The sequence below is a fragment of the Engystomops pustulosus genome, chromosome 3 (genome assembly GCF_040894005.1).
Source record: "Engystomops pustulosus chromosome 3, aEngPut4.maternal, whole genome shotgun sequence".
NCBI classification, from domain to species: Eukaryota; Metazoa; Chordata; class Amphibia; order Anura; family Leptodactylidae; genus Engystomops; species Engystomops pustulosus.
In genome coordinates, this window is record NC_092413.1 from 127,708,634 (window position 1) to 127,723,141 (window position 14,508).

The 14,508-nt window shown below is 40.4% G+C and overlaps 1 protein-coding gene across 1 annotated transcript in view; it reads left to right on the forward strand.

The window, feature by feature from the left end:
- ELOVL4 (ELOVL fatty acid elongase 4) overlaps positions 1-14,508 on the forward strand; it is a 30,028-nt gene that overhangs the window by 2,154 nt on the left and 13,366 nt on the right. The window contains exon 2 of the mRNA XM_072142072.1: positions 12,082-12,269. Within this exon, the coding sequence (XP_071998173.1) occupies positions 12,082-12,269 (188 nt within the window). The remainder of the gene's footprint in view (positions 1-12,081; positions 12,270-14,508) is intronic.

Genomic DNA, 14,508 nt, shown 5'->3' on the forward strand with positions numbered 1-14,508 from the left:
TCGTCGCGGTTTCTCTTCTTTCTTCTCTGTGCTGTAATTAGCCTGCAGAGTCACGTCCATGCGATCTTCTGATGCACACTATGATGTGGCGTTGTCGTCGCTGATGACGTCATAGTGTGCGCCGGCCGGCAGATCATGTGGACGCCTCTCTTGCTGGCTGTTACGAAGAGAAGAAAGAAGAGGAGCCGTGGAGACCGGAACATCAGGGAACTGCATCGGGACCGGTGAGTATGTTAGGTTTTTTTTTTTTTTTTTTCAATGTGCTCGGCTGGCTGTATACTACAGGGGCTGGCTAGTTATATACTGGATGGGAGGGGGCGGGGGGGTTTGGGGGGCTGTGACCAATGCATTTCCCACCCTAGGCTTATACTCAGGTCAATAGGTTTTCCCAGTTTTTGGTGGTAAAATTAGGGGCTTCGGCTTATATTCGAGTATATACGGTAAATGGTTGATTATTTGTATCTATAATGTCTGTTTTTAGGTTCCTCTGACAGAGAAGATTAGTGAATATTGTGCTGCCAGTATAATTGTCACCATATACATTCTGGTGACCTGTCGAGCTGAGCTCACAGAAATAGGAAGTATCACCGCTACTGCCATGTCTAATTTATTGAATACTTGTATTCCTCATGAAATAACAAGCATCATATCATCTTGTTATCACTGACAATTGTTCTGCTTCTATGTTATTTCTCCTAGAAAGTTAAGGCTAAATTTAATAACTGTAATTATTGCTGTATTGAACCCGCAAAATCTGTGTCGAATACCTGGTCCTGATCTGCTCTGAGGCTTTCCATCCACTATTTTGACTGAAATGGACAACCGCTCTGATTCCTCCTGGCTTATAGGGCAAGATGGTTCTAGTTTTGTGACCAAACATTGCCTCACAACATTTAAAATGCCTGCAAGTGCCGGCAATTACAGGCAATTTTACATTTTGAAAAAGGTCTCATGTGTATTAATATGCATGAGACTCTTCCCTGCACACAAATTTGCAGATGCAAGATTGACATGTACAGCAACAAACCTCCTAACTGTGCAAATTTGCTGTGGAGTTCGAGACGTTATAATATGGACCAAATTCAGCTCCAACAATATGATAAATTGCTCAGTGCAGTATTCGCAGAACATTTTTTCATGAGAATGGCCTGCTTTATTCCTGATGTAAGAATTAAGGCCAGGAGTGGACAGCCTTTAGTGGTCTGAGGACTGCATTGTCATACTGCTAAACTTTAACGGCAGATTAGACTAATAAAATCCTCTCCTTTCTGGCAGCACTTCTGCTCCCTGTGCCACACTGCAACTTCTTCTATCCTCCATGAGAGCTCTGCTCTGTGTCCCCTGTTGGTTGCATGCACTGGTATCAGGACTCAGAGAAGAGCTGTGCCAGGAGCAGGAGACGACCCAGAAACAAGACCCACAGCAGAGTGGCCCCAGGACTGTACTGTACATACACCGGCGCAAACAGGCGTCAGGACACGGAGCAGAACGCCAGGAGAGGACCCATGTGCAGCTAGGATGTTTCTCCCCATTAACCAGCCTCCTGCACCGCTTAACATTTCCATCAGTTATGGACTCTGTCAGCAGGGTGCGGTGAGCAACTCAAAGCTTGACGGGCGGCATGTGGCCTGTCTTTTCTAGCCTTTTAGCTTGGATAAATGTGTACTTGCTCAGCAGTGAGGCTCCTCCGCTACAGAGGAAAAAAGGCATTGAGAAGGAATGGATGAACTCATCTTACAACTGCTATCGGGGAAACAGAGCTGTGGAGTTTGAGTTGCAGTTAGGGAAATTGAAGAGTTGATGTTTGACTTGCCAACTCCACAGGATTGGTACACGGTTGCTTTGTAATGACCCTTCCTAGATGCTGCTCACTATGCCCTTGTGTCGCGGCCTCTGTCTGTAGTGTGCCATCAGTCTCCATAGGATGAAATGCTAGATTGATGTGTGTGGGGGAAGAGGTGTGAACAGCTTGGAGACCTGTGACTGCAATGCAATAGGCTATTACTGAGGAGCATTAAGTATAAAACCCTTTCTGTGAACACAATACCTTGCTTCACACTCTGCTTACAATCCTTATGGCTTATTTCTCTTCTGTGGTTGTAATTGTTCTTCCAGTGCGATTGTTAAAAAAAAAAAAATCCTAGCACATTTGGGGAAATGCATTAAGAATGGCGTTTTCTGACACCAGTCTTAAAATTCTGCCCTGCTCGTGGTCCTGCTCCAAGGTTCCGGCTTTTTAGTAATCCAAGTACAAACTCAGCCAGTCTCGACCTGTAGACTCTTTACTTATGCCTCCTGAATATTTATTTGCATTGGAGCAAAAATTCTTTCCTCCATGGCTACTATAAGAAGTTTTTTTTTCTCTGCCTGAAAAACACAGTGCAACCTCGGGTGACTTCTCATTTGAATGGTTTTGGCAAAATTGGTTGTCTGATAAAGCCTTACTGATGCCACTTTAGAGCGTTAAAGTGTACCTTAAAAAACCAGCAACTGGAAGACCACTATTAAACCCTAGGAACATTTCTAAGTTTAACCCCATTAAGGATAGGTGACGAATCCCAATGGCTGCGACTGTTTGGACAGGGCTCGCGGGCTGAGCCCTCTCCATAGCCGGTGAGCTTTTGCTGAATATTGCGGGTGTTCAATCGTTGCCGGCGGTCCGTGGGCGCCGACATGCTAACTTGGATCATCCTAGGGTTAAAATACCATAGGGGGTCTGAAAAATAGTTAAAAAAACATAAAAATTCTATTCGCCCCCCCCCTTTCCCTAGAACTGATATAAATAAACATTAAAAATGATCATCGTCCCAAAATGTCTAATCTATAAAAATATAATAACGGTTATTCAATTCAATAATAAGTGATCAAAATGCTGTATAGTCCTCAAAATAAAAGCATTGAAAACCTCATCAAAAGTTGCAAAAATGACACCACACACAGCTCCGTACACGAAAGGAGTTATTATCGCCAGAAGATGGCAAAATAAAGTATTGTTTGTTTTTTTTTGGTATACCATACTTGGTTTTCATGTATGAAAACATTATAAAACCTATATAAATGTGTTTTCCCCTTGATTTTACCGACCCTAAGAATAAAGTAGACATGTTATTTGGAGCACACAATGAAAGCCGTAAAATCCAAGCCCACAAGAAAACGGCACAAATGCATTTTTTCACCAATTTCACTGCATTTGGAATTTTTTTTCCTGTTTCCCAGTTCATGGCATGGAATAATAAATACCGTCACTATGAAGTGCAATTTGTTGCACAGAAAACAAGCAATCACAAGCTCTTTCCATGGAAAAATAAAACCGTTATGGATATTTGAAGGTGGGGAGTAAAAAATGAAAATGCTAAAATGAAAAAGGGTCTCGGCGTTAAGGGGTTATAGTTTAAAAACTTTATTCCTAAAGATCAGCATGAAGCAGTAGTGTATAATCAAACATCTTCCTTTGATCCCACACTAGCTGAGTGTTTATAAATGGCTTCTCCATTGTAGATTTTGGGGCTTATTTACGAAGGGTCCCGCCGTTGCATTTTTGTCAGGTTTCCCGAATTTTCGAGGATCGTGCCGGGGATTGTGTCGCACGCGATCAGATTTTGGTGCATCATGCGGCTTTCATTTGACAGAAATTGGGGAGCGGGTCATCGGACGATCCGACGGATTCGGACAAACCGCGGGATTTAACATTTAAATTGTGTCGCAAGCCAAGCACTTACATGCATCGGGAAGAAGATCAACTCCAGCGGACCTGATTGGGGAAGCGACACATGCAGGATATCCGGCGCACGCTGGTAGTGAATCGCGGCAGCTTTGCATTCTGGTCGGGGAACGCACCTCAGGGATCGCGCAGGGATGGGTAAGTAAATCTGCCACTATGTGTGTGACAGCAGGCACTGAGAATTGTCTGCTTCTACTGAACATTTAGGTTTACTAAAGAACAATGGGAAAGTAAGGTCAGGGATACTCCGGGGACTCTGTAGCCCAGATTAGCAGCCATATTGACTGGCAAAGCAGCAACATGATCTAGGTTTGCAGCTCAAAAATGGAAAGGAGGTTTGCAGAAGACACATTGGGGGTCAGGACATTTGTCTCTTTTTTTTTCTTTTTCTAGGTTTTTATTTGTTAGCGGCTGACAACCCCCGGAAATAAGTTCTAGTGAAATTTTTTTCAAGCTTAGAAAGATAAGGCCTCCTTTGAAAATAAGACTTAGAGGTAGCCATTGCTCAGCTCGACCCACGCCATATATAAGTATTAGTAGATCATTCAGATACTGCACGAGGATGTGATATGTAGAATTTGTGTAGGATTTATGGGATAAAATAACTGACTGTTACGTTGCAAATGTTCTATGAACAGCTACTTTGACAAGAAGGGGTCATTGAAGGAAAGTGCTAAACATGAGAGATTGGGACCATTGATTGTAATAGAAATAGAGTCACAAAAAATTCACATGAAATTCACTGTTTGGAGAGTTATAAGGCTGTTTCAGAAGTTGTTGTCTTTAATCCCTTAAGTATGCAGGTTTTTTTTGTTCCTTTCTCATTTTCCACCTTCAAAAATCCATAACTCTTTCATTTTTCTATGTACAGAGATGTGTGAGGGCTTATTTTGTGGGTAACAAATTTAGTATTCAGTGACATTATTTATTATTCAATGCCGTGTACTGGGATGCTGGAAAAAATTCAAAATGTGGTAAAATTGGCAAACAAACACATTTGCGTCACTTTCTTGTGGGCTCAGTTTTCATGACTTTCATTGTGCGCTCCAAGTGACACCTCTACTTTATTCTTTGGCTCGGTATGATTACGGTGATACCAAATCTATATAAGTTTTATTGCATTTTAATACAATTTCAAAAATCAAACGAATGTGTGCGAAAAAAAAAAATCTTCATTTTCATACTATGGTGTATGGATCTGTGCAACATTTTTATAACTTTTTATTGCATTTTTTTACAGCAATAACTGTTTTTATATTTTGATAGATCAGGCATTTTGAGACGTGCCGATACCTAACTTATTTGTCATTTTTACAGTTAATTACATTTATATCAGTTCTAGGGACTGATTTGAACTTTTAGGGCGCCTTCACACGTTGCACTTTGGTTGCGTTTTCATTGCGTTTTAAAACGCATTACAACAGCTGAGATGAGGTGATTTGCCTAATTACATTACTGTTAAAGAGAACCCATCATGCAAAATAACCCCCCTAAACTAAATATATTTTCATAAACTGCCATTAGAGAGCATTGCCTCTATCCCTTCATTGTCCCTCTACATGCCTGTAAACCTAAGCAATGAGGTCCTAAAGCTGTATGCAAATGACCTGTGAAATGTTCAATGAAGCATTAGCATATTCAAGCTGTCCACTCTATTCATGACTGGGAGGCACAGCCACACCCCCAGTGCATGACTGACAGCCTGTATAATGATGTGAGGCTGTATAATGATGTGCTTCCTGGTGCTGGTGGCCACACCCCCTGCAGCCTGTGTGCATGTGTGTGTTTAGGAAAGATACAGCAGCTCCAGGCAGCCATGTCACAGCAGAACATGTCAGATTCATGTGTAGCTGATGTCTGTGTCTTTCACCTGTATATTAGGAGGATGCAGCATGTCAGCAGATGCAGCACACACACTAGCAATGCTTTACTATACATTACACACAGACATGAGCAGGGGGAGGAGAGGGGAGGGGTAACAGCAGTGACATCACTGCCTCTGACCATGTGACCAGCCTCATTTACATGATAAAAAATAGATGATTTTACAATGAATAATGTATGAAATAACAAGATAAAGGCTGGGATGGGATCCATGTGAGCTGCTCCAACAGGTAGTAGTGACAGGACAAGTTACACAGACCTGATGACAGTCCTAGTCTTTATCACCGACACTAGTTTTCAGCTCAATGACCAGACTCGATTTTTCAAATCTGACATGTCTCACGATAATTGGTTATAACTTCGGAACGCTTTAACATATCCGGGTGATTTTGAGAATGTTTTCTCGTGACACACTGGCGTTCATGTTAGTTATAAAATTTAAGTGATAAGTTTTGCGTTTCGTTCTGAAAAAAAGTGAAAATTTGGCAAAAGTTTGTAAAAATTCTTCATTTTCCAAGTTTGAAATGTTCTGGTTTCCAGACAGGAAGTAAAACTACCCAAAAAGTTTGATAATTAACATTTACAGAATATCTGCTTTATGTTGGGATGATATTTCATGCTTCCGGTCATTTTTCTAGGATGTTATGAGGTGCAGAACTTTAGGTGCGATTTTTCTTATTTTCATGAAAATTGCCAAAACTCACATTTTGAGGGACAACTCAGCTTTCAAGTGACTTTGAGAGGCCTAAATAATAGTAAAACCCCATAAATTACCCCACTATAGAAAGTTCACCCCTCAACATATGTAAAACAACTTCTATTAAGTCCATTAACCCTTTAAGTGTTTCACATGGGTTAAAAAATATGGACCTGCGATTTAGAAACTAGAATTTTTTTGGAAATACATTCATTTAGGCCAAAACTGACATTTTCAGAATAAATTAAATGATGAAACGCACTGCAACGCTTGATGCCCAATTCCTCCCGAGTGTACTGATACCACATATGTGGTGGTAAACTGCTGTACGGGCGCACGGCCGAGTATAGAATGAATGGAGGCGCCATTCACAGCAGATTTGTATTGTCACATTGTACGACCTATAAATTTTTATTTTTTTTGGTAATGCGAACATATGAGGGCTTATTATGTACGGGATGAGATACAATGTATAAATAATTTATTTTGGGAGTCTAAAGCTTATTCATGAGATTTTATTAACTATTTCAAGGGGGACACAAACAAAATCATCAATTTTTATTTTGGATTTTTAGCATTTTTTTTTCCCCCCGCTCACCGTAATGTAAAAATAATATTTTATCTTTATTCTCTGGTTCACTACGATTGCGGTGATACCTCATTTCTATAGTTTTTCTTATTTTTGCTCAATTTTCCTGAGCAAAACCAATATTGGAGAAAATCGCATTGTTTTTACTATTGACAACTTTTCAGGGCCATAACTTCTGTATTTTTCTGTTGTCAGATCTGGTTGAGGACTTATTTTTTGCGAAAACAGTTGTTCTTTTCAGTTGTATCATATTAGGTACCGTAACTTTTTTTGATCACTTTTTAGAACATTTTTTGTGATGGTGTTTGATGAAAAATTGTATATTATGGGAAGTTTTTCGAGTTTTTTTTTTACGTAGTTCACCGAGCGGGTTCAATATTGATTTAGATTTATTGTACAGATTAATACGGACGCGGTGATACCAAATATGTACGTGTTTTTGTGTTTTATTTACTGTATTTGCATTTTATGTGTTAATGGGGAGATTATGGACTTTTATTTTATTTATTTAATTATATTATAAAAAGATTTAATTTTTTTTTTTTTTTTTACTTTTTTACATTTTCTACTTCTTGGCTTGAATAAGCGATCATCCGATCACTTGTTCAAGCCTTTACACTGCAATACACTTGTATTGCAGTGTATACTGTAAGTAACTGAGCATGCTCAGTTACACACAGCCGGGTCCTGCCAGGAAGGCAGGACCCGGTGAGAAGAGGAGCCGACAGCCCCGGGTCACTCGTCGGAACCCGGGGCAGCGGCAGGAGGGATCGGATCCCCCGGTAAGCACACCGGGGGGGTCCGATCCACGGGGGACACACTTGCACGCCGCGGTCATGCTTGATATCACAGCCCGACACCGGCACCAGCGAGACCCGGTGTCCCGAAAACTTCTTCTGATGCGCCGCCGTAGAAAGGCGTCGCATCAGAAGAAGTACCCTTAATGACCGCCGTAAAAACCCGATAGGGCGGTCATTAAGGGGTTAATGTTTCCATTGTGTTAACAAATGTAAACACTAATGTTATTAGGCAAATCACCTCATCTCAGCTGTTGTAATGCGTTTTAAACGCAATGAAAAGGTACTGTGTGAACGCGCCTTAGGTTTTTTTTTTTTTTTTTTTTTAGACTCTTTAGGGTACTTTAACCCTAGTTGGAATGATCGTTCCTACCATATACTGTATTGCATTATAGGGCATTTTTACATGGTGTTCATTATAACAAGACAGTGGCTCATCGTAACGAATCTGCAGAAACCATACAGCCTCAGGTCTGATGAAGATGGCTCTTATGGCAAATGATCGCCTTCCCCCAATGACTTTTGGGGGATCAACGATTGAGCAACCAAGATTGTGGTGCCACCGTCTTCTTAGTGCCGCTGGAGGCAACAGCAGGGTTAATACCCGCGATTGGTGCTAGCACCGACCACGGGTATTAGCGGTGGGTGTTTGCTCCAATATGCAGCAAACCACACCTCTGTAAGAAGAGGGCTCAGCCGTACGTGTACAAGGGGTTAAATATAAACTTGCTTTTTCTTCATAAATACCAGCATCGTTAAATGTACCACATATTGTTATAAATGGAAATAAAGTCACAAGAATTGATGGAATTCAGATGGTTATGCTGATGTATGTAATGGCATGGTAGTATATTAATAAATGTTGGGGGTTTTTTTGTTCCGCAATAAATGGGAATTCTTGTTCATGAAAAAATAAGACACTCCCTGAAATAAGACCAAGTGAAAAAGTGTCTGCGCTGTGATTTGTGGCGCAGCCGTGATGGTCTCCATGCGACACAAATTAGGGGGCATGACATCAGGCAATCCAAATGATTAGGACTGTGCGCTGTATTTAACTTTCAAATTGTGTCACAACCCCTATGTTAAAGGTGCACCGCATAAAAAAATGGTCAACTCTGTCGGACCAGTGCGGGGGAAACGACAGATTCATGATTTCCTTTTTATAGAAGTACAATGCACTGAGTGAATTATAGTGGCTTTGTCAGTAAATGTGCCCCACTGTCTTATTTTCGGGGAAACTTGGTATATCAAGCATGTGTTTGGTTTTTTTTCACTTTTTTTTTTTAAAAGAAGTCGCAAATTCTTCTGCAAACATTCTAAACTTCTGCCTACGATATAGCTTATTTGTGCCAAAATTGCAACTTTATGTCCACATCTAGTGGCTGTAGAAAGGCACCAGGTGTTGTGGTGGATGGTAGATATGTGTCACTGTAGTGCCTGGCCTTGCTGAAGTAAAAAACATTATTGCTGGTGTCAGCAGCATTCAGCCACTGACACTTTTGTTATTTTAGCATAGCTGCAATGCTGCTGATCTTGGACGGTTTTTTTCTGGAGCAGTCACACGTTCCAGGCCAGAGATTACAGCCCTATGTAAAGCCACCTGTGTCAGGTGAAGGGTGGGTGGTTCCCTACCTGTGTGTAGCTGAGTGGAACACAGGGAATGGCAGAGCCAGAGCTTGGGCCTTGCTGTGTGGGAAAGTCTGAGGACTGAAAGGTGCTTCTAACCCAGGAGCGTGAAGTACGGCACTGTGTCTGTTAATGTGTACTGTGCTTAATGACATGGACTGAGATTTATCACATGGACTATGTGTTTTATTTTGCCGGCTGGAGCAAGCCCTTTTTTTCTGTTATTTTTATGTCCAAAATAAAGACACCTGTTTGGTTCATCATAAAGATTGCTGCCTGGCGCTTCTCTAAAGGCTACCATTTGAATTAAACCCCTACTTGGCGTAATTTGAAGCTGATGGGCCCCAGTACAAAGTTTGTGCCAGGCCCCCAATTATAATGTATAGTTTATTGTACTAGTCTTCTCATATGGAGAAAGTCACCCCTCTTGGGCCCATACTGACTGAACCCCCTTAAGTTTTGCTCCCGTCCACATGTAAATTTTAAAGGTCTAACAAGTGCAGCACTGAAAATTTTTTGTTGTCTAACTTTGGTAAGCGAGTGGTAAAGTCTCAAATTTAATAAAAACTAGATAAAAACTCCAAATGCTTTGTATTTAACGAAAAAAAATCATTAATGCCATTTTCTTATGGGCTTTGCTTTTATACCTAAACATCGCTTTATTTATGCAGATGCATAGGATGACAAGCACAATGACAGATTCTGTCTCCGTCTGTCTGGTGCGTCGATTGGTGCACCCTGAAACTGGTGTGGGGGGGGGGAGATTGTGACGGAGACGCACATGATTATAGAATTTTGTAGAGCTCAGCCACAATGATCTTGGGGTTCTTTGGGGTTCTTCTTTACATCACTTACCAAGGCTCTTCTGACATACAATTGCTAAGTTTGACTTGACGGTCAGGTCAAGGAAAAGTTGTGGTTGTCCCAAACTTCCATTTCATTTCCATTTAAGAATTATGGATGTCACTGTGCTCATAGGAACCTTGAGTGCTGCAGAAACTCTTTTGTAACCTTGTGCCTTGCCACAATTCTGTCTCTGAGCTCCTTGGGCAGTCTAAAGCAGATTATAGTGTCGACTATAATTAAACACCCGCTTGGCTCAAGATTGGGTACCATCTTTAAACTGACAGATATATTTACAATAGCCGTCATTTAGAGATTAATCTGTATTAATATCTTTCAGATTGATGTTGACAATATTCATATATACAAGTTTTCTAAACCGGATTAAGTTGTGTTATGCTTGATCTACCAAGAGCCACACACACTTCTGTAGTTTTAATATGTGCATAGCTATTTGTTCTTGGGGTTTCATGGCCAGTATGGGTGCTGGGGGGGTAACTGGGGCTTCGTCCCTGCTGTGTTGCAGTGGTGGTGGATGTCATGTGATGCCACACCTAATAGCGTAGAGACCCATTAGAACAAGGTCACAGTGAAGTGGGTTATGTACTTTGATCAAAATGTAACTAAGAACCTCGAGTTTGTTTTGTTAATGTAGCCTAGCGGTAACAAATCATTGTATAGTTTGTGGATGTGCGGTCCAGTTATTTTCTTTCCCAATGTTGTTTCTTGGGTTTCTACAGTGCATTATTTTAATAATTTCTGTCCTCACACAAATCCACTGGGAACACTGATGAGTGCATTGAGATTATTTTTAGAAGCGCGGAACACTGCGTACTGAAAAGATCTTTGCAGGTTTCTTAGCTGATGATCACATTTATTTTGAGTTCAAAAGAAATTGTGACAAAAGTTCATAATGCACAAAAATAAAAAGGAACCCAGATTGATCATCTTCATAATGATTGTACTTTCTAAACATTTTGTTAGGTCTATTTTGTTTAAAAGTTTTCACACAAACTTATGATTTCTCCAGTCCTGTATTTCTGTTCTGTATGAAACGGTATATACGTGTCTTCTGTATGTGCATATATGTCACCGTATCTGCACCATATTCGTATAAAATATGAATGATGGCTGGCTGATGTAATGCACCTCCCACTGGTTCTGGTCTCCCTGGATTCTGCACGTACATACGGCAGCACAGGGTGCGCAACTGTTTTCAACACATTTTAAACATTCCCATAGAATTCTATATGGGAACGGAAATACTGGAGATAATGGCAACATTCTGAATGTGGCCATATGGTACTGTACGGGTAGCATACAGCCATTTTCATACATTTATGTGAAAAAGGCCTTTGAAGTGATATTAGTATATTCGTTGTATAAAGTCACAGAGGCTGGGCCACAGGACCATCATTGAGATCTCCTCCGTTGTGACTACATGCAACCAATTTACATCTCACTTCAAAGTTGATTTTCTGGATGATGCCAGCACACTGGGCCATGAAAGAAACAAACTAGAAGGTGCTCGGCTGCTTGACGATATACTAGTTCATGATTTGGTACATCATCTCGTAGTTTTGCACCTCTTGTTTGTTGGCTTAGTTTACGCCAAACATTTTGGGGCATTGCAATAATGTTTGATGCAACTCAGCATAAGCTCCTTTTTTGGAGCCACACTGTTTTGCCACACAATGAAGATATTTCCAAAGCCATCCACATGACGCTAAGAAAAAGTGTGATTCATCAGACCAAACCACTTGTTTATGTAACCAAATACACAGCAAGCTGCAGTGTACTAGATGCTATGACCCCTTCCTGTGATAGACTGCATTTTGTTTTTCCAGGATATTTACTGTGCCAGTTTTGTTCAATTGATTGAATAGTGATTTTTAAATTGTATTCCTTTTTATATCCTAAACAGATAAACGAGTTGAAAAATGGCCTCTGATGCAGTCTCCGCTACCAACCTTGGCCATCAGCACACTGTATTTACTCATTGTGTGGCTTGGTCCCAAGTTTATGAAGAATCGAGAACCTTTTCAGTTACGTTATCCATTGATTGGATACAATTTTGGCATGGTTATATTAAACTTTTTTATATTTAAGGAGGTTAGTATTTATTGTTATCTTAATGTGCTGTCCAATGTTAGAGCTGAATATTAATAAAATCACAATTAGTTTGGCACTGCTGTACTTTGGAGAAGGGACATATAATATTGTGAAACATGGAGGCCTCTGAACTGCGGTCAGGCCTAGAAATCCAGCCAGTGATTCCTCCGTTATTCACAAACCGCCAATGTTCATGTGTTGCCAGCCTTAGGAAGTCCTAAAAATATGTCCTTTTGGCAGAACGTGAGGCCTACAATCTACTAGCTCTACTCGGACCCCCTGCTGCCTTTGGTCTAAAGACGTTGCTGCAGTTTTCTGCTGCTCCTAGACACTAGGGAGAAGGGAGATGCGGTTTGTTACCGCTTCTCCCTATTCCGCTCCTCACAGCATCGCAATGAAGGAGCGCAATGCAGGGAGTCACATGGCCTGCCGGGTCTAAATGGGTTTATCAGAGCTGCTGGGTGTAATTAGGCCCAGTACAGCTCTGATCAGCACCACCAGTTAAGGGTGGTCATTTCCCCTGTAACTGAGGCTTTTATAGATGATGGAAAATAAAAAAATTTTTTTAAAAAGTGAAAATGTTCCCCAGGGGTCTTTTATGACCTCATGGGGGACATGTAAAGTAAAAACACACAAAAAATATTTATAAATATTCATAAAAACATAATGACATTTCCACATATACCGTATATTCCGGTGTATAAGACGACCTGGTGTATAAGACCACCCCCCTACTTTCCTGTTAAAATATAGAGTTTAAGATATATTCGCTGTATAAGACTACCCCTTTTCCAACGCATACAAAACACCGGTAAAAAAAAAAAAAACAGATTTGAATTTAACATGGTCCTTTTTTTAATTTAAATTCTTATGACATGCAGGTATATAGCAGGAAAACTGTCGCTCATAAACATAAGGCATACAACAACAACATTACCATCGTCCATTTTACTGTAAATGTTACCATACTGTACCTTAAATTTTTATTTTATTAAATTTTCCATGCCATGTACTCAGAAGCGGGGAAAAAAATTGCAATGAAAATGGTGAAAAAACGCATTTGCGCCATTTTCTTGTGGGCTTGGATATTACGTCTTTCACTGAGCGCCCCAAATGACACGATACGATTAAGGGGATACCAAATTTGTATAGGTTTTATAATGTTTTCATACATTTACAAAAATGAAAACCTCCTGTACAAAAATTATTTTTTTGATTTTTGCCAACTTCTGGCGCTAATAACTTTTTTATACTTTGGTGTACGGAGCTGTGGGTGGTGTCATTTTTTGCGAAATTTGATAATATTTTCAATGATATAATTTTTAGGACTGTACGACCTTTTGATCACTTTTTATATTTTTTTGTTATATTTTTTAAAATGGCAAAGTGCCATTTTCGACTTTGGGCGCTATTTTCCGTTACTGGGTTAAACGCATTGAAAAACCGCTATTTTGATAGATCGGGCATTTTCGGACGCGGCGATACCTGATGTGTTTCTGATTTTTACTGTTTATTTATATTTATGTCAGTTCTAGGGAAAGGGGGGTGATTTGAAATTTTAGGTTTTTTTATTATAATTTTTTTTTTCTAACTTTTTTTTATTTATACTATTTTTCAGACTCCCTAGGGTACTTTAACCCTAGGTTGTCTGATCGATCCTATCATATACTGCCATACTACAGTATTGCAGTATATCGGGATTTTCCTCCTCATTCATTACAATGTGCTATCAGCACATTGTAATGAAGGGGTTAAAACGAAATAGCCTCGGGTCTTCGGAAGACCCGAGGCTACCATGGAGACGGATCGCCCCTGATGACGTCACGGGGAGCGGCGATCCCAGGTAAGATGGCGGCGCCGCTATCTTTTTGAGATCACTGTGAAAACACCCGTGATCGGTGCTAGCAATATGCAGCAAAGACTTACCGGCTATAGAGAGGGCTCAGCCCGTGAGCCTTCTCCATGCAGCGAGACCCGACCGCCGCCGTTAATACACGGCGGGCGGTCAATTACTGACGTATAAGATGACCCCAGACCAGACAGAAGATTTTTCTGTCTTCAAAAGTCGTCTTATACGCCGGAATATACGGTAATTAAAAAAAAATCCCCTGCTACACTGTAATAGTCGCCCCGTTTGTCCGAGACTATACATATTTATATATCAAAAGGACCGGAACAAAATAGGGAATTCATTAATAATGTTCATTTTCAATTAATTTGAAAATTTAAAAAAAAATTA